The 19,390-nt window shown below is 38.3% G+C and overlaps 2 protein-coding genes across 3 annotated transcripts in view; both read left to right on the top strand.

Annotated features, from left to right (window-relative positions):
• Positions 1-1,348, top strand: part of LOC119424056 (matrix-remodeling-associated protein 7) — a 9,600-nt gene extending 8,252 nt beyond the window's left edge. For both annotated transcript variants that reach the window (XM_037691522.1, XM_037691521.1), the window contains exon 4: positions 965-1,348. In XM_037691522.1, coding sequence (XP_037547450.1) covers positions 965-1,079 — 115 coding nt within the window. In that variant the 3' untranslated portion in view covers positions 1,080-1,348. The remainder of the gene's footprint in view (positions 1-964) is intronic.
• Positions 1,349-1,540: 192 nt separating this feature from the next.
• Positions 1,541-17,812, top strand: LOC119424058 (alpha-N-acetylgalactosaminide alpha-2,6-sialyltransferase 1). The gene is made up of 9 exons (XM_037691525.1): positions 1,541-1,696; positions 1,798-2,065; positions 2,262-2,424; positions 4,811-4,973; positions 7,935-8,073; positions 9,185-9,288; positions 10,509-10,592; positions 12,268-12,367; positions 16,954-17,812. Exons 1-9 carry the CDS (start codon positions 1,596-1,598, stop codon positions 17,155-17,157), a joined length of 1,326 nt encoding a protein of 441 aa, XP_037547453.1. The 5' UTR covers positions 1,541-1,595; the 3' UTR covers positions 17,158-17,812.
• The last annotated feature ends 1,578 nt before the right edge of the window (positions 17,813-19,390 follow it).

The raw sequence follows: 19,390 nt of genomic DNA, 5'->3' as shown, positions 1-19,390 counted from the left end.
ATATAACTGTGTATCATCAGCATAACAATGAAAATTTATCCCATGTTGTTTAATAACATTACCTAATGGAAGCATATATAATGTAAAGATTAGTGGTCCAAGCACTGAACCTTGAGGAACTCCATGACTAACTTTAGTGTATGAAGAAGATTCATTATTTATATTTACAAATTGGAATCTATCAGATAAATAAAACCAACTTAGAGCCGTTCCTGTAATCCCAACATCATATTCAAGCCTCTGTAATAGAATATTATGATAATCTGTAAATGCAGCACTGAGGTCTAACAGGACCAGTGTAGACACCTGTCCATTGTCTGAGGCCATGAGAATATCATTAGTGACTTTTACTAGTGCTGTTTCTGTGCTTTGATGAGCTCTAAACCCTGACTGAAACTCTTCAAACAGATTATTTCTTTGCAGATGATCACGTAACTGACCTGCAACTATTTTCTCTAGAATTTTTTAGATGAAAGTTAGATTAGATATAGGTCTATAATCGGCTAGGATTCCTGAGTCAAGGTTATGTTTCTTAAGTAAAGGTTTAATTACAGCAATCTTAAAACTCTGTGGTATGTAACGATTTATTAGATTTTAAAAATACCTAAAAATAAAGGATACATTTTAAAGAGGTGCAAAAATAACAATGTTTTAGGGTGTTTTCTTTCATTACTAACTCACAGCCAAACCTTAATAACCTCCAGCCACTTATTATAATAATTATAATTATTATTATTGTTGTTATTGTTATTACTTAATAAACCAGAGAAGTTCTGCAAATATCCTGGGGCAGCATTTCCTCATTTTCCAAGTCATGCCTCCTTGGAAAATGTAATAAAACAAGATTTTGAACGATCACCAAGTGTTTGTGTTGGGGATGACTCAGCTACAGCCACACCAAATGTTTGCAGAGCTGACTGAATATTTTTCATTTTCCAATTCTCCTCTGTCGTGTCGCCCCCAGGGTGCAGCGGGAACAGCTGGCGTCCATCTTCCAGCTGCTGAAAGACAACAAGGAGACGTTTGGGGACGTGTCCGAGGGAGAGTTAGAGGAGCAGCTCCGACTCTACTCCATCTGAAGTTTCTCCTGGACGCCTCCTCGCCTGTCCGCTCTCACCCCGGGACCGATCCGGATCGTCGGATACTCTGAATAACTTTGTTTGCATTGTTCGCCGCACCTACATACCTAACTCCCGTTCAACGGCGCGTTCATTTGTGTTTCAAATCTCGTTGTCTCTTCCGTGTCCCACACGCGCCCTCTGCACACAGCAGGTGAACGCACACACACACCTGCGAAGGAATCCAGGAGCTCTGTTTCTGTTAGAGAAGTTTACTGTGTTGTGGAATAAACCAGAACGATTTGAAGCTGTGTGTGTCGTGCTTCGCTGTCACGTGCTCATTACTCAAACAGCCCTTCCCTGTCACCTGCTTACGCACATCAGTTTGTTTTGCTACCTTGTGCCTAAATTTCTTGTCGGACTCGTCTGGCAGTACTGGTCTGAAAGGCGTCATTTAGGACTCTATAATGGCATTACTCCCCCCAGCAGACAATAGTTTGTCTGCGTTTGAATGAACAAAACCTCGGTTCTTCGGGAATGGCAGTTCAGAAAGTTCGACTTTTCTCTTTGCTGCTGGTGTCGTCAGCCTGCATCATTCTTATAATCCTGTTCCAGGAAGATTTACCGGGAAGCAACAAGTGAGTTTCTGTCTGTTCTGCGCCTTATGATTCATCCAGGGCAAATGATTTCTCCAGCTGATTATGGATTATTATTTTATTTGATGGCCTTTGATGCACAGATGGACGAGCTTATTGAGGTACAAAAGCTTCAGAGAAGACGGCTTGATTGACGGGGATGAAATACGGCAAAAGGAAGGGGTGTTGTCTCCATCGCCGGAGAATAGCAAAAGTTATCCAACGAGCCAAAGGAATTTAGTGACGAGGAAAACTCTCCGGAAGACCACTCCTGAGACTCCTATTCCGATCTTGTCTTTAAAGTCCTTCAAAAAGCTCCCTAAGTGGGATTTTGAGGATATTTATAACCGGAATGCTCCGCCTAGACCGACGGTAAGTGCTTTGAAACAAGACGGGACAAGAACTTTACAGAAGTACGCAACTTTCTGCCTGGTCATGCGTTCACTTGCCTTTGGAGTGAATAAATATTCCTTGTGTATGATTTGCTTTTATCTATTTTGAATTTGTATTGCCACCGTTGAACCGTCTTCGATAAATCCATAATTTTAGATGTATTTGTTGTACTCAGACTTGCGCCCAGTCTCTGCGTAACACCAAGGACGAGGGCTTCCAGAAAGCGTTCCTGCCCGACATTCGCTTGTTTCTTCACAACGACAGCCTCACCATGAGAGAGTGGAACCGGCTCTCTCATTTTAACAACCCGTTTGGTTTTATGCAAATGAAATACGACGGTGGGTATTTGCTTCGGCGGCATTTCACAACTTCCGTCCAGGCTTGATATGAACCAGCGTCATCACATTTCATTTGCTTTGATCTCTTCTTACAAAACTCCCATTGTTTTGGACAAAGTAACCATAAATCATGCTTTTTCTTTATTTTTTTATTTGTTTGTTTCATGTATGACAAAGCAAACATGTTCGCAATGAAAAATGAAAACTATTTTAAATAGAAATTAATGTGGAAATAATTGTTTTTGTTTAAAATTAAGGGATTAGAAACTGAACTGAAAGCTGTTCTGGTAAATTACCGTGGATTAAAGCTCAAAAAAGCACGACTGATCTGTGGAAAAAAATACAGTTTTTAAAGTCAACCACAAATTAATGCAACTGAACCCTCATCCAAAATATTATCTTCATTAATTTATAACTTTGTTTTGTATTTATCGTATTTTCTTCTGTGAACTTAATCATAAAACTATTGGGATAAGGGGTTCCAGTGAATTCCTTTAGGAAGTCCTTTTTTACCATCAGCAACAACGGGGATTAAAGAGACTTATTTTAAATTATTCACATTTTATATTTCCTTTAAGGGTACCACTTTAACATGAGGCTCCCCGCTAATAAATAGTTTATAGATATGTTATTAATTCCTCTATAAACACCTTAAAAATGATTAATAACTGCTGATTATGCGTTAATTAAGGGTGACAGAGACTAAACTGACCAGATTCTTGCCAAATCTTTTCACCTATATGTTCTATACATTTCAGACTTAGTTACTATCTTGTAAGCACAATAAACATTTGTAAACCTATTTCTTTAGCATATAATATTGTACTTTATCACTGCATTATAATTCAAATTCAAAAATACTTTATTAATCCCAGAGGGAAATTAAGTGTTGTCGTAGCTCATTATCCTGGTTTCATTCAAGTGGTTAGATGCTGATAGCTGTGGGTGGGAAGGATCTCCTGCAGCAAATCCGAAGAATCTGGCCACAGATACCGACCCGTCCACCCAGATCCAGTTTGCTGTCAGATCTGGTGGGCCTCTCGGTCCTCCTGGGCAGCAGAACTGACCGAATACCAGGCAGAATTCCTCTATGAGTGATGGTCACTCCTCCCAGCAGTCTGCCGAGCTCCTCACAGACAGCTGAAGGTGCCAGGGGATGATCCCAGTCCTCTTGTCATGAGCTGAGTTTCCCACCAGCTCCAGGATCTCAGCGGTCAGGTACTCGAGCGCCGCCGGTCAGGTTGATGGGAATTCATCCACGGCACCTCCTTTTCAACTCATTTGGGATTTGGTGCTGTAGTGGAGGTATTTGAGCTTTTGAAATGTTAATCAGCTGCTCCTGGTTGTTAAAAACAAACACAATGTTGCCATGGTTACACCTCATAACAAATGCCCAGGAGTAAAAATGGTTTCGTAAAAATTCTTCCAGCTGCACAACATCCGATACCAGAGGAAACAATCACCTGAAAAAAAAGTGATTTACATCCAGAAAAAATAGGAATTAAAGCTTTCAAAAGCAATAACTCAGAATGAAAGTAATCCAACATGCAGCCACCTTGGACGGCGCAAATGTAAAACTTTAAAACGTATCTACAACTAATATATCCTAAAAATATATAGGTTTACAAATGTTTATTGTGCTCACAAGGTAAATGTGAAATGTTTAATATAACAACTCTAGATGAAATATATAGGTGGACAGATTATGGTTCACTATTTGACAAGAGTTTTGTCTCTCTGTCACCCTTAATGAATGCATAATAAGACGTTATTAATGATTTATAAAGTGTTTATAGATGATTTAATCACATATCTATCAACTATTAGCATCTATAAGGGGAGCATTTACAATTTAATAATTTAAACCTATACATTTTTTTATATTCTCAAACGTACTTCATAAACCAGATGCACTAACTTCAACCTGGTTATTCATAAGTGTAGGAGACATTTATCTTTTTATATTTTAGTTGCATCAAGTTACCTTTTTGCTGTCTCTAAACTGACACTGCAGTAATAACATCCATCCATCCATCATCGTTGCCCTCATCTGCAACAATATTCTGTTTTGTCTATTCATCTTGATTTATGAAGGCCAGGAAATAACTGTGAGAACCTACAAATATGTGTGCAGGTATAAAACAAACATGCAGCAGGGTGGGTCTAGTGTTTGTTTTTTTACCAGAACAAGAGGAGCATCAGGATGAAAAATGGTGTGTTTGTTATTTGCCATGACAAATTATTATCTTGTTTGTACAACTTCTTTTTTCTTAACTATCCCCATGGTGGCCTTTTATGTTTTTGTCTTTTGTCATGTTCTGAGTGCCACTATAGATCAGATTACTCTACTCAGATTACTGGATATCACTTTGTTTCCTGTCTGCAGATGTAATAGTTGCAGTAAAGCTGATCCCAAAGCCAAACGAGCCGCTGCTCCTTCCAAAGCCGGGTGGCGACGGCTGCGTGCGCTGTGCTGTGGTGGGGAACGGAGGCATCCTCAACGGCTCCAAAATGGGAGCAGAAATCGATGCTCACGATTACGTTTTCCGGTGAGATGAACGGCGAGCACAAACCTGTTGGTTGAGTTTGTGGACTCATAAGGTTCTAAAAAAGGAAACTGAACATGCAAGGATCAGATGACACGGATTTGCACGATGCTGCAGCTGCGTGCTTGAGACCCTCCTGTACTCTAAATGTTGCTGTTTCACAAACGGCCCTGATATTTATGCTGATTCTTTTCATTACACCCTTGTTCATCTGCCACCACAGAAACCAGGTTCGGTTTCTTGAACACAAACCTTCAAGCTGTCCTTTCAGTCTGGGGCTGTGGTTCGCAAACTGTGGCTCTCATACCACCGCTGGTACGCAGAAGAAATTCTGATGAATCCCCCGTTGAAGATCAAAGAGGAGGAATTAAACATACCCTCTGTCTCTCTCTCCATGCATATTGTGAACTTAAAAATAAGTGAGGTACCACCTTCCGTTTAGGTGTGTGGTTACATCCAGGCATAGGAAAGTTTTCTTTCAATAATAGGGTTGCCACATCAAAATCCAAGATGGCTGCCATCATGTGTACATGTTAAACTTGTGAATTGGATAACTTGAAAAATAAGCAACATGCCAACTTCCATTTTGGTGTGGGGCTGCATCGAGGCGTTAAAAAAAAGGTCCGTATCAAAAATTGTGTTGCCATAATAAAATCCAAGATGGCTGCCACCACCACATATATATATGTAAACCAACCACCCCTATCATTTGAGGAAACTGAGCTTTCTAGTTTTTATGTTCCTTAAAAGTATAGTTCCCTCAAATATCTAGGGTGATAAACAATAATCTATGATGAGCAAAGCCACCAATGGCCACCCCCTGGCTCCGCCATTGCAACTGGTGGTGAATTAAAATGCTCCCTTCGTTCACCAGGATCAGTCTGTCTGTGTCGTCTTGGACAAGAAATAAAAAAACAGCACCTTTCAGTGTAACTTCGACCCACTTGAGGATCTCACAGCACCAACATTAAGGTTTCAATTCCATTCCAAAAAAAACACTCATCTCAAAAACTACAAACATTCACTATTCAAATTCCTCAGCGACAGGGACATAAGAGCACAGTACCACCACTTTTTATTTCATAGAAACTGAATTGAGCTCATTTTACATCCTTCATTTCTTTAGATCTGTTTACAACCTTTTACTGCTCCTGTCATTTTATTCTGCTTCAGCTTCTTTGTGCAAATTTTAACTTTTTTCCTGCTACTTTCAGCTAATTTCAGTTGTTTTTTCAGCTGTTTTGTGTTCCAACTGATTTCTGTTAACTTCAACTTATTATGTTTCTTTCAGCTTATTTATGCGTTTCATTTTTTCTGCTATTTCAGCTACTATTTAGCTGTTTTTATGCTAATTAAACTTTTTCAACTAATTTCACATTTTTTGCACTAATTTAAACTTTTTTCAGTCTAATTCAGCACAAATGTGCTCTCTCCACTTCTTTCTGGTAATTTAAGCTTCTTTTTTCTTTTTTAGCTACTTTTCAGCTGGTTTTTTTTTTTTTTTTTTTGCTCATTTCAGCTTTTTTCAGATAATTTCCACTTTTTTTGTGCTCATTTCTACTTTTTTCAGTCTAATTTTGCAAACGTGTTCTGTCTGATTTCTTCTGTTAATTCTAGCTTGTTCTACCTTTTCAGCTACCTTTTTTTGTAGCATTTTTTTTAGCTAATTCCAGCTGTTTTCAGATATTCAAGTTTTTCATGGTAATTTCTGCTACTTTGAACCCAATTAACTTATTTCTGCTAATTTCAGCTTGTTATGTGCCTTTCAACTTAATTATGCTAGTTTCAGCTTTTTCTGCTATTTCAGCTACTATTTAGCTGTTGTAAGCTAATTTAAGCTTTTCAGCTAATTGCACTTTTTTTAAACCTCATTTCAATTCTTTTTGCTTCCTTCTGGTCGTTTAAGCTTCTTTCTACCTTTTCAGCTACTTTTCAGCATTTTTATTTTTTGCTAATTTCAGCTTTTGTAGCTACTTTCCTAACTTTTTAGCAAATGTCTGCTTATTTAAACCTATTTCAGCAAATATGTGTTGTTTCTGCTTTATTCTGTTAATTTAGGTTTGTTCTTCCATTTCAGCTACATTTCTGCATGTTTTTTAAGCTAATTTCAGCTGTTTCTCAAAAAGTTTTTCTGCAATAAGCATTCAAACTGCATCTTTGTAGGAAATGCAGTTTCTCTTGTTAACATTTATGAGATGAAATAAAGAGCAGCAATAGCCTAAAGATGTGCAATTCAATCACATCATGATATTGGTTTCAAATTGAAACTACTCAAACGTGCAAAGCAAAATATTTTGAGACTCTTTGGAAGCTGGAGTGACGATGGTGAATCACCTACTATAGAACGTCTCTCGGACCTGCCGTCAACAAAAAGTGCAAACCAACAAGTAATTTAGTTCAAGTTATTTCAGATTTCTTTCATTTGTTTTGGGGCATAAAAAGAGTCCAAACTTGTTTGATCTGTTTTTATAAGTTTGCAATGGATTATTGGAATTAACTGTTATTTGTTAGCAAAATATTGCACGAAACACTGAAATAAATTTTATTTAAATTCTAAGAAAATAAATTTGATGTACATGTTTTAAATTTTGGGGCAACTTATAACTTTTATCTCAAAATCATATCTAAAAAAACTTGGTATTACCTGTTAGAATCAACCTTGTTTGCCTGTTAGCAAAATATCTCATAAACCACTGCACAAATCTTTAATTATCTACAGATGATTAAATGTTAACATCTGATCAAGATGACCGCTACAGCTAATCTACCTTAGCCTAAACAAAAGTGGCTGTACTTCGGCTAGTTTTACAGATATGAGCCAAATATTGGTGTGGTAGTAGCTGAGAGGTTAAACTTATTACTCAGTTATATGTCTAACAGCAGCTCTGACTTCTATCTGACCTATTTCTAAAAGTCATTTTAATGGTAATTTAACCGTGATGTCTCTGGTTCATTGTGTGGCAGGATGAACGGTGCAGTGATCAAGGGTTATGAGGAGGACGTTGGGAGGAGAACGTCGGTGTACGTTCACACGGCTCACTCAATCAACACATCGCCTTTGGTCTTCTGGGAATACGGCTACAAAAGTGCCCCACACGATGAGGTACCGAAGCTGCAATAACAGTGTACAGTAGTCCCTTGTTTAGTGCGGGGGTTACGTTCCTGACCCCCATGCAATAAGTGAAAATCCGCAAAGTAGCAACATTATATTTATTTTATTATTTATTTATATTTTAAGGCTTTAGAAACTCTTCCCACACTCTTGCAATGTTCTAAACTCTTAAACCTACGTCATTAACAACATACATATGTAGCTACTAAATTTTACACACCAGTTCGGCAGAACAGCAGACGCTCGGTTCTGGTCCAACTTGGTTCAGTTTTGGCGGATCTACCCTGCCGGTTCTGGTCTGCTCTCTGGCTGGGGTAGTGGCGGTGAGCTCCAGAGAGAAGCCGAACCTATGGCGATGCGACCCCCACTTGGAAGTCCTTGTGGGCTGGCTAGCAGCTCTCAGATTCACTGATGGGTCTAGGAGTCTGGTTCTGCTCCGGTTCTATGCAACTGGGGGGGTGTACCTTTGTGTGGCCAGCGTGGGACCGGTGGTCTGATTGAGCGTTCCAGTAGAGATGAAAAAGTCCTGGTAGGCCCTGGAGGGAGCGCCAGACCTACAGTGGTGCGTCCCCTGCTCGGAAGTCCTCACGGGCCGGCTAGCAGCTCTCGGGTTTGTGGGTCTGAGGGTCCGGTTCCCAGTGGGTTCCGTGCAGGGCTCGCTGCATCCACTGGGTGTCAAAGTCACTGTAAAGAACCGAACATTTTCGGTTCATATCAAAACTTTCCCTCTACGTATTTCAGCAGAAGGCAATGGGGCTTCTGAGGCACTGTTGGCTTCTGGGAAATGTAGTTGTTAAGAACGGGGATACAGTATAGGCTTAATGAGAGAAAATTACAAAAGGGCAGCGCTTGTCTAAAGTGTTTTATTTTTTGATAACATTTTACTGTACAGTATTTTGTACTGTCCCAATCACATGAGTAATATTAAAGTTGACTATCATGAGTCGTGTACATTTTTTTTCCTCGCGTTCAATCTTTCTTTGAAAAACCTTGAAAGAGCGAGTCCGCTAAAGTTGAACAACAAAGTAGCGAGGGACTACTGTAATAGTTGTACTTGCTACACTCGTAAAACATGACGTGTGTTTTGTCTTTCTTTGAACAGGGTATAAAATACGTCCTGATTCCTGAGGGACAGAGGGACTTCCAGTGGCTTCGGGCTCTTCTCAAAGGAAAAGTTGTCTCTTCTGGCGAATATGAAAAGAAAGAGTGAGTGTTGTTGTTGTTCCATGCACTCAGTTTATTTAAATTAATCTGAATTTAATTTGATTCCATTTTAATGTGTCATCATTAAAATATGCGACTGCCAGTTTTCAGATTACACAACGCAGTAATTAACAAATATTTAAATGTATTGTCTCTGCTAAAACGTCAGCACATTAATTCATTACATATTATTACTTCATTCAGTCATCTGATTAATATGAAGTGCTTTATTTTAAGGCTTGGCGTGCAAACAGGTGCTTGACAGTAATGGTTCCTGAGCATAAAAAGATGTTTTACAATATTAATTTCTTTGTGCAAAAATCCAGGATATGAGTTGTTTGATATTTATTTTGTTGAGTGTGTTTTTGTGCACAAAGTTGTCATCTTTTTCTTTCCTGGTACAGTTCAAGGTATCTCACACCCACATCCACCCCTAACAGGAATTTATGTCATGTCACCTGAGTACAAAAACCAGACGGACAGGTACACAGCTTTCTGAAGTTACTACAATAATCTAAATTATCAAAGATAAAAGTTTTCTGTAGGATAAAAGCCCCAATCGTTACATTCAGAAGCCTCATAATTAGTTGGATTACCCACATGCAGAGCTTATTAAAGGGTAAAAAGACTAAATTTAGGCTGTCCATGTTGGAGAAAATGTCCTTTCTGCCTTTAGTTTTCTATGTTTAGCTCACTACTAATTTACCTTCTAATTTTAGTCTCACAAATTATTTTTTTAAACAGAAAATCTCCACTGGTGGACACAGCAGGTTTTTCTGCGCGCTATTTCTTCAATAAATAAGATCACTTGAGATACAGAGTAATAAATTGGTATCAGAAAGCCTAAACCAGTAGAATGTGTCCATGAGGCTGATTTATTTCTGCCCCGATGACTGCAGATAAATAAAAAACTGAGGAAAAACTCACTGAAAACCTTCATGAAGTCAGTTTTACAAAGGTCAAAGTAGTTGAAAAACACAAAATAAACAGTACACAGTAAGTAATTAAGTATTCACATTCTTTATTAGGAGGATGAAGTGTTTGCTCATATGGACCAGCAGCACAATGAACATTTTTCAGTCATGGCAGATAATTATAGAGCAAAAGATCAGTGAAGTTTGTTTTTATACAGGCACGAAAATGGTTTATACTGAGGAAAATGAGTTATGGTGTTCCTCCATCATCACTAACAGTTTATGTGTGTGTGTGTTGTCACCCTTCAGCCCCAGATCTTACTATTCGGGACAGTTCAACGAGAGCCGCTTCTACGTTCTGCATCAAGACTTCATGCGATACGTACGGAACAGGTCAGCCATTGATCACAATCCTACACAAAAACGATACAATTTAACCGTTTCACACAAATAATTCACCACTCAGGCTGTTTTCCACTAAATGCATGAGTTTGGATGATAAAGTTGCACATTAGCCACTTTTTTAGGGATGTATTAGTCATTCTATTCACCTCCAGCTAGATCAGTGATAAAAAAAAAAAAAATGTTGAAATTGATTAAATTTTTTGTTTCTGCCATAAATTATTAAGTACTCTTAAAGCAACAGTGAAAGGTGTACCTCTTCATTTTTATGGAGTTTAAAATTGTACAAAATCACTATTTCTCGCACGTCCCTGAAGAAAAAAATGCATAATGTAATATGTTTAAATAATTAAAGCTTTCTTTACTTAGAATTGTTAAAAAAATAAATACAAAAAAAACCCCACAATGCATTGCAACTATTGTATTATGACACAGCCCAAAATTTAGAAATGATAATACCGGATTATACACAACATCAAATGATGAAATTTGACGTGGTAGTAGCTGAGTAGTGTTGTGTTCAAGACCACTTAACCCGAGACCAAGTCATTACCAAGACGTTTAGGGTTCGAGACCAAGTCGATACCAAGACTTCAAATAAAATAAAAATTTTTATTATAAAATATTTTTTTATAAAATTTACATACTGCAAGTTTAAGTTAGCTTTTGAATGAATTTATCAGCTTTTGTAAAATTTCAAAGCTACATAAAGAAATCAGACATTCCGTGACCTAACGTGTTTCAACAATACAATTACACAGCTGTTAAACTGGAAGCAGTTTCATCACATGCCAAGCCTTAAAAAACTGCAGTGGCAAAACACTCTTCATAAGTCCAAACTCAAGACCAAGGATAACCATAAAGTTGCATTAGTTACAAGTATATTCTTTGTGATTTAAATAGGCAAATTTTATAACTGATGATATGGAAGACAGCTTGTCCTGCGCCCAGACAATCACTTCTCGTTTTCTTCCAGTGTTGCCAGACAGGGTCGAGGTTATCCAGCCCAAAACTGTTAAAAACCGCCATATCAGACAAAAATCTGCCCAATCAATATATTGTTACATATATTTACTGTTTGAACATGAACACACATCAGTACAAGCCAAGGTAATTTAACAATATGTGGCAAAACGCAACAATACAACAAAATTCTTCCCAGAGTTCCCAGCAAAATCAGAATGAAAACCACCCAATTGTCAGTACACCGCCCAATTTGGCCACACTGGGAGTGACGCGTGCGAGTGAAAGAGGGTGGGTGTGACAGCGGTAAAAAAAAAAAATTAGCAATGAGTCGTGTTATCGATTTGATTTGAATCAGTATGTTTTAAATCCAATAAAAACAAAGATGTTAACAAATAAACTGGGCAATGTTCTGGCAATTTAGTGATATTTCCACAGTTGTGTTCTTGACTGGTCTTGAAATAAAATCCTGAGTCTTCAATGTCCGAGATCGAGACAAGACCGAGACCAAAGGCGGTCGAGTGCGAGACAAGACCGAGACCATCAAAAAGTGGTCTTGAGACCAAGACCGGTCTCGAGTACTACAACACTATAGCTGAGAGTCATGCTCTGAGCGTGGCATGTGACTTGTTGCACGTAACTGCATTTTCAGAGATTCTTGGAGCATTTGCTGCCTCTTTCCTCATCTTTATCCTGCCCACAGGTTTTTAAAGTCAAGTGATCTGGACGATATCTACTGGTCAATCGTCCGACCAACGAACGGGGCGTTTACCATCTTCTTGGCTCTGCACACATGCGACTCAGTAAGTAACTATTTTGGTCTTACTGGGCTCTTTGTTGGCACATGAAACCATTTTCCATTTCACTCACCTTACCTGCTGTCACTGAGGATCACAGGGCAGGAGGAGCTTAGGAGGGAAATTTTCTGTTGACCACAAACCACAGTTTTGTTTATCCTTTGACATGTCGAAACAACCGACTGTTGGGCTTCAGTATGAAACTGAATCTGCTGTGCGCGTCTTCCGTCATCTCCGTCTTTAGAATAATGCAATGCACAGCATAGTGTACAGCAAAATGCCAATCAGTGAAAGTTATCTATCTAAGGAAACCGGCAGGTTGTATCAAATCTTAACTTGGTCACAGCCTCCCATCCCGAGCAGCACATGGAGACAGTGGAAAGAAACAACTCCCTTTTAACAAGAAGAATCCTACAGCAGCACCAAGCTCAAATGGGCAGCCATTTGCCTCGACCAGCTGGGGTTTGAGAGGACAGGAAAGAAACAGAATACCTGGTCTAGGTGTTTCCTAGGGAAGAAAAACAAAATAGACATGTTAATGACAGCAGTATTTGCGAATGCAAACATGAAGAATGGAGTGTGTAAAGTCAGCAGCAGGGTGAGGAAATGGTCAGTTTGTTCTTCAACAGTTTGAGTGTATAGCAGCAGAAATAAGCAATAGCTCAGGGACCCCAAGCCAATAACTAAGATCTGTCATTTCCAACTCAGGCCCAAAGCCCGGCCCGGCCCGACCCGAATTTGGGCTGGATCGGGCCATAATAATGTGCTGGATGGGTGGGCCAGGTCGGTGTCGGACTTTTGATTGCATCAGCGGATGCGCGCGGCTGATGATCCAATTATATGGCAACATGGTTTGCCATACTTTCCAATTATATGGCAACATGGCGAACTGACCGGCCTTGAAAGAGTAAAATAAAGCTCAATTAAGCTTCCAATGGGACTACCGGTACTGCCAGGAAGCAATCCATCTCCCAAATGGATGTTCAGCCGCTGCACTCAGCGGACGTGCGTGGCTGACAACCCAAACAGGCGAGATCCCAATGCAGACATGTCAAAGCAGGGTCCATGTCTGAATAATGCAGAATGCAGGCAGAAACAGAGATTTAATGCACTTTGACGGCCATGAAAGGACAAACACCCCCTCAGCTCCGATCTTCTGCCCCTTTTATTCAGCCATGTGTGTCCGCCGACCATTAATAACTATATAAGCAGTCAAAGCTTAATTAAAAATGTTGGGGGGGCGGGGGGGGTGTTCGAGTTTGGACCTGTAATACTGTCAATTCATCGGGTTGGGTGGGGTTCAGAAATGATGGCTACAGGCTGGGGCTGGGTCAGATTTGTTGGGCCCGAATGCAACTCTAACTCTAGGAAACTAAATTAAATAAAAAAAAATAAAAATACTAAAAATAAACAAGGAAACTCTTAAGCCTAGTCTTAAAAGTATGTAGATACTTGAAGGCATATATAAAAGTTAAAGAGTACTGGTCCAAGCACTGAACCCTGAGGAACTCCATGACGAACAGTAGTGTAAGAAGTTAAAAAAAAATGGAATCTATCAAATAAATATTATTTAAACATTTTTAAAGGCCTCTGTAATCCCAATATCATGTTCAAGCCTCTATACTAAAATATTGTGATCAACTGTATCAAATGCAGCACTGAGGACTAACAGGACCAGTAAGGACAAAAGTCCGCTGTCTTAGGCTGTGAATATCATTTATAACATTTACTAGTGCTGTCTCTGCACTAAGATGTGCTCCAAACCCTGACTGAAACTCCTCTAATAGATTATTTTAACCAGTGGAAGCAATTTTATTTTTATTGTCTGTCCAAACAGGTCCCACTTGTAAATGAGTCTTCGAGGCTCAATGTGATTTATCTGTTTAAATAAAGGTTGAATGAAAATTGACAGTTGGGCATTTTTGGGTTTTACTTTTTCTTTCTTCTTCCTGCTTGTTCTTTAATGCAAATAACGCCAGGAATGTGCGTAGTGACGACAGCTTGGTGTTATTGTAGACGATACTTCTGCTGAGGGAACGTCATGCCTCTGTGCTCTAGTTCTTTAATAAAGCAAACTAGTTCCTGGAAAATCAATTGTCTGATAACATATTTGCTTTTCGTGTTGTGACATGTTCTGATAAAGTTCCTGTTGTGTTTACGTGAACACTGGAGACTGTGTTCGCCTGCTCACAGACGGTCAGCAGAATATGAAAAGCTGTGTTTTAAAGAAGACCTGACACTCACGGCAGACAGAAAAAGTTTAAAATGGTGCCAAAGCACCACGATGAGGCCTTACAGGAAACTTTTTTATTTTTTTTAACTATTCACTGAAAGTTGACAACTGGTTTTGGGTATTTCCACATGGTGATGTGTTTATTTTTACATTTTTGTATCTGGATAAGTTTGAGAGGGAAAAAATATCACTTGCTTTTTTAAACAAAAAATATATAATTTATCAAATTTACCTACCCTAACAAGCAAAGTATTTACACATTTAGTTTTTTGTTTTTATATATAAAGGTAGGTCTTAATGATGTTGATTAGGGATTATTAACTGGTGGCTCCCGGGCCAAATCCTACTCACTAGTTTGCTCTGTCTGGCCCGTAAAGTCTTAAATCCTCAATAAAAAATGCAACTCCAGAGGAATCAGCTCAGAAAGGGTTAAGCCAATATCTCTGTATCTTACAGATTTTTTTTATAACTATTATTTCTATGTTTTGGAATGGAAATGTGTATATTACATTGTATCGATGCAGTACAAACATCAAATGTTCAGTATTTTTTAAAAAGCAGACTCGTCTTTGTTTAGCACCATTTGATAAACAGTTTCTTGTGTAAATAAAAGTTCTATAAAAAACATTCATGCATTTTTTTTTTTTTTTTTTTGTCCCCTGTCATGGAGTGAAGAGAGGGAAATGGCAATACAGTAATCCCTCGCTACTTGGCGGTTCATTTTTCACAGACTCGTTCTATCAGTTTTTCAAAATAAGATCGGACATGACACACAATAGGCTGATTGATGGACGAGCCGCACGATCGGCATGGAATTTTTATTTAAAATGAATTATTTAAAATTATTTAGCACCTGCTGCACCTGTGTGCAGCCCACACCGTAGGAGAAACTTCCTCCTGGAGCTCCTCCTCTCTCCTCCTTCCTCCTCTGTCGATCACCGTTCTGCAGTTCTGCAGAGAAGTGGGCGTGGCCAAGAGCGCAGAGTGCAGCCGTGGCAAAGAGAGGAGATCATGACATGCGGTGTTCTTTCAGAGCATAAAGAGTTTAGAAACATTGTTTAGAATATTGCAAGAGTGTGGGAAAGGGTTTAAAACATATATATATATATATATAATAACAAAAACTACTACTTACTACATGAACTACTATTCATACTTTGCGGTTTTTCATGCGTGGCTTCAGGGTACGTATCTCCAGCGATAAGCGAGGGACAACTGTACCTTCTGTTCCTTCGTCCGTTCGACCGTTGTGAGCGTGATAACTTGAAAAATCAGCAAACTTCCATTTTGGTGTGTGGCTTGGTCTAGGACAGGGGTATTCAGACATTTTCATAGGTGGGCCAGAACTGTCTAGATGAAAGGTGTCACGGGCCAGAAAAATCTGAGTTCACGAGAAAAAAATTTAAGCAATTTTTTTCCTCCTTATTTTTAACAACTTGAATACTTAAAGTTTAAAAGTTTTGTTTAAATTCTTGTAGATCCAGAACATTATGAGCCTTATAAACATTAACCTAGTTTTATTTTTCTTTTCTTTTTTTTTAAGAATTTAATTTATTAGATTTTGAAAGTTCATTTTCATTTATTTTCAGAGACAAAAGCCTAAAATGAGTAACTGCTCTTTAAAAAAGGGGGGTGGAGCTTCAATCCTCCATTTGGACCATGGATGGCCCAAATGGGTCATTAAAGTTCTGACAAACAGCTGGCAGTCACTAAAACAGATTTGTAGAAGGTTTTTAAGGGACACTGATAAAGTTGATCAACTTGTATGTCGATGATACTTTACATTATTTTTAAAATGTCAAATTTCTCCCCATCAATTAGTAACTCAACTGAAATTATTTTCTTTGAAAAAAAACTTATTACATTTTGTCAAGTTTTATGAATTATCATGCAAAATTCTACTTTTTGGTAGGTCATTGAAGGTTTGTTGTAGGATAAAGGAATTATTGCTACATTTTTGTATTGTACTTGATTTCGCTCATTTCGAGGAGATTGTTTTCATCTTTTTTGCTGTTAAACCTAAAAATTATATTTAAAAAGTATCAGCATTAAATCTAAATAAAGTGCATCAACCTCTTAAGCCTGTGGGTCAAAATTAAACCATTCTTTAATTGCAGTCGTGGGCCGCAGAAAATCAATCCAAGGGCCACAAATGGCCCTCAGGCCACACTTTGGACACCCCTGCTCTAGGAGTAAGACTATCAAAATCTGGGTTGCCACATCAAAATTTTGTCCAGAAAAAAACATGTCTCAAAAACTCAAAACATTAATTATTCAACTTCATCAGCGATGGGGAACATCGGCGTATCACTTGTTGAATTCATTCTGGCTTTGACTTTATTTTATTTATTTTTTCCAGGTGAGTGCGTACGGATTCATTACAGAAGACTACAGTAAATACTCCAACTACTATGTTGAAAAGACTCGCAAAACCGAGATCGTTTTCTACGCCAACCACGACTTCATTCTGGAGAAGGATCTGTGGAAGAGTTTTCATGACAAAAAAATATTGAAGCTTTACCAAAGAACTGAACCACAAGGAGAAAAAACGAAGCAGCGCTGAAAAACCCACGGCGTGAATCGCAGCATCGATCCTGTCAGTTTGCCGTCCTTTAAAAATCCTATAAGAATATTTAAAAAAAAACAATGTTTTCTTCCGCGTGATCTTTAAGAATGTTTTATAAGTGCACTTAAAATGTAAAATGCAGTATTTGTTATTGTTATAAATCAATGTGAAAGGTGCTGACAAGAATGTTTAAGCTGCTGGAAACAGCTGAGGTATGAAGACGAGCCCCACACTTTGAGGGAAACAGAGCCCAAAAAAAGCTGAAGAAGTTGCTGAAATGGAGATAATGTACGTGTATTAATTTTCTTTTGTGGTTCTGAAATTATTTTTGTGTTTTTGTTTGTTTTTTATAAGTATAACCCTCTTCAATAAGAGAAATGCTCTTTGTTATGAGGACAAGGTGGCACCATTTAATAAAAACTGGTTAAAATGTAGATTTTTTTTTTCATTCAACCTTTATTTATAGGTAAATCTTATTAATTAATAAATATTCTAATTAATAAAGATTTATCGAGTTGATCCAGAAAACAAATCCAGCTTTATTACAATTTAAAATCTTCCAAACAGGAAATGGCGCCCCACCGAAGGCCAAAGGGCATTAATGTTTTTGCTTGTATTTGTGTGTTCACAACACATTATCTGATGTTTGATGGTTCTATGTGAAGAAAAAGTGTTAACAATACAAAAAATAAAGCAACGTTTTTATTGGTAAAGTCATTGATAATTTTTGTCTAAGTTTGCAAGTTTTTTTATACAAAGATATTTTTGTTAGTTAATTAAAAGCATGAAATACTTTTGTTAATACCTCCACTTTTGTGTTTTGAACATCCAAAAGCTGTTTCATTTTAGTTCTTGTTGGAGTCAATTAAAAATAAACATCTTCCCATAACTTCTAATAGCAAAAATTTCAAGTGAAAATTATGCTTTTGTTTCATTTAAACAAAAACATTCAGGTTTACTTCCCTTCCCTGTTCAATTCCAGTCCAGAAAAACACTCAAAAACTACAAATATTCAAGTCTCTCAGTGATGGTGGGGGGTCGACATAACCACTTACTTTATATGAAAACAGAGGACAAGGTCAGTGGACTTGTTTGAGACAAAATATGCAGATGGCTGTATCAGTGAAGAGACACATCCTCACATTTTAAAATAGGTTTTATTCAGTTTCTTATTCTTGATCCAAAACGACATCTTTCCATTTGAGTCCGAGGGGCCACACGGGGGCAAAACCTCCACTTATATACAGCTCAGTCCGAACACTTCATCAAGACGGAGCCCATCTGGGAGGAATCCTCCTTTTCCTGCCACATCCTCTGCAGGAATGTCAACTTGCTGCAGGTTAAGTTAATAACAATAACAGGGATGGGGAAAAAAATCACAATATACAATATGATAAAATATCCACTACGTGAAAAGAGTAAAAAAAAAACATGTAAAATTATAAAACCGAATGTATCATCTACCCCATGATCATCAGTAATATCAATAAACATAAACGTGATTATCCTGTTCAGTGGTTTCAATATCCAGAGCTTTTACTGAGACACCAGAAACCAAACAGTTTGTAAAAAGTGCTTTTTTTACAAGAATGGGTCACAGGAGGGGGCTGTAGGAGACGGGGTATGGTGAGTATTTAGTAGCACAAGAATATGGTGCTATTGTCCAGAGAATGTGATATGGCTTACTTGATGTCTTTTCTCCATGGAGGATTTCAGGCATCGAGGAGTAGGATACACGATATATATCGATATATATTGGTATTTTTTCAGGTATCTCTTGTAAATGAGTCCCCGAGACTCAATGGGATTAACCTGTATAAGTAAAGGTTGAATAAAATAAAATACCAGTATACAGTAGTCCCTCGCTACTTTGTGGTTCGTTTATTGCGGACTTGCTCTATCGCGGTTTTTCAAAATATGTCTGGACATGACACACAGTTGGCTGATTGATGGATGAGCCGCACAATCAGCATGGAGTTTTTATTTAAAATAAATAATTTAAAATTATTTAGCACCTGCTGCACCTTCGTGCAGCCCACACTGCAGGATGAGATTCCTGCTGCAGCTGATCAGCTGTTCTCTGTGTAGAGCAGAAAAGTGGGCGTGGCCAAGAGCGCTTGCAGGTGGCAAAGAGCAGAGGAGGCAGGGAGCTGAAATCATGACATTCTGTGCTCTTTTAGAAAGTTTAGAGTTTAGAAACATTGTTTAGAATATTTCAAGAGTGTGGGAA

Source organism: Nematolebias whitei, chromosome 17, assembly GCF_014905685.2.
Source record: "Nematolebias whitei isolate Nwh7 chromosome 17, NemWhi1, whole genome shotgun sequence".
NCBI lineage: Eukaryota > Metazoa > Chordata > Actinopteri > Cyprinodontiformes > Rivulidae > Nematolebias > Nematolebias whitei.
This window is presented reverse-complemented; position numbering and strand designations above follow the sequence as displayed.

What these genes read in the sequence shown, in the direction of transcription:
- LOC119424058 (XM_037691525.1), top strand. Translation starts at nt 1,596, where the DNA reads ATGGCAGTTCAGAAAGTTCGACTTTTCTCTTTGCTGCTGGTGTCGTCA. An exon ending in ATGCTCCGCCTAGACCGACG is followed by an intron (nt 2,066 to 2,261) that starts GTAAGTGCTTTG and finishes TGTTGTACTCAG; the next exon opens with ACTTGCGCCCAGTCTCTGCG. An exon ending in ATGCGATACGTACGGAACAG is followed by an intron (nt 10,593 to 12,267) that starts GTCAGCCATTGA and finishes TCCTGCCCACAG; the next exon opens with GTTTTTAAAGTCAAGTGATC.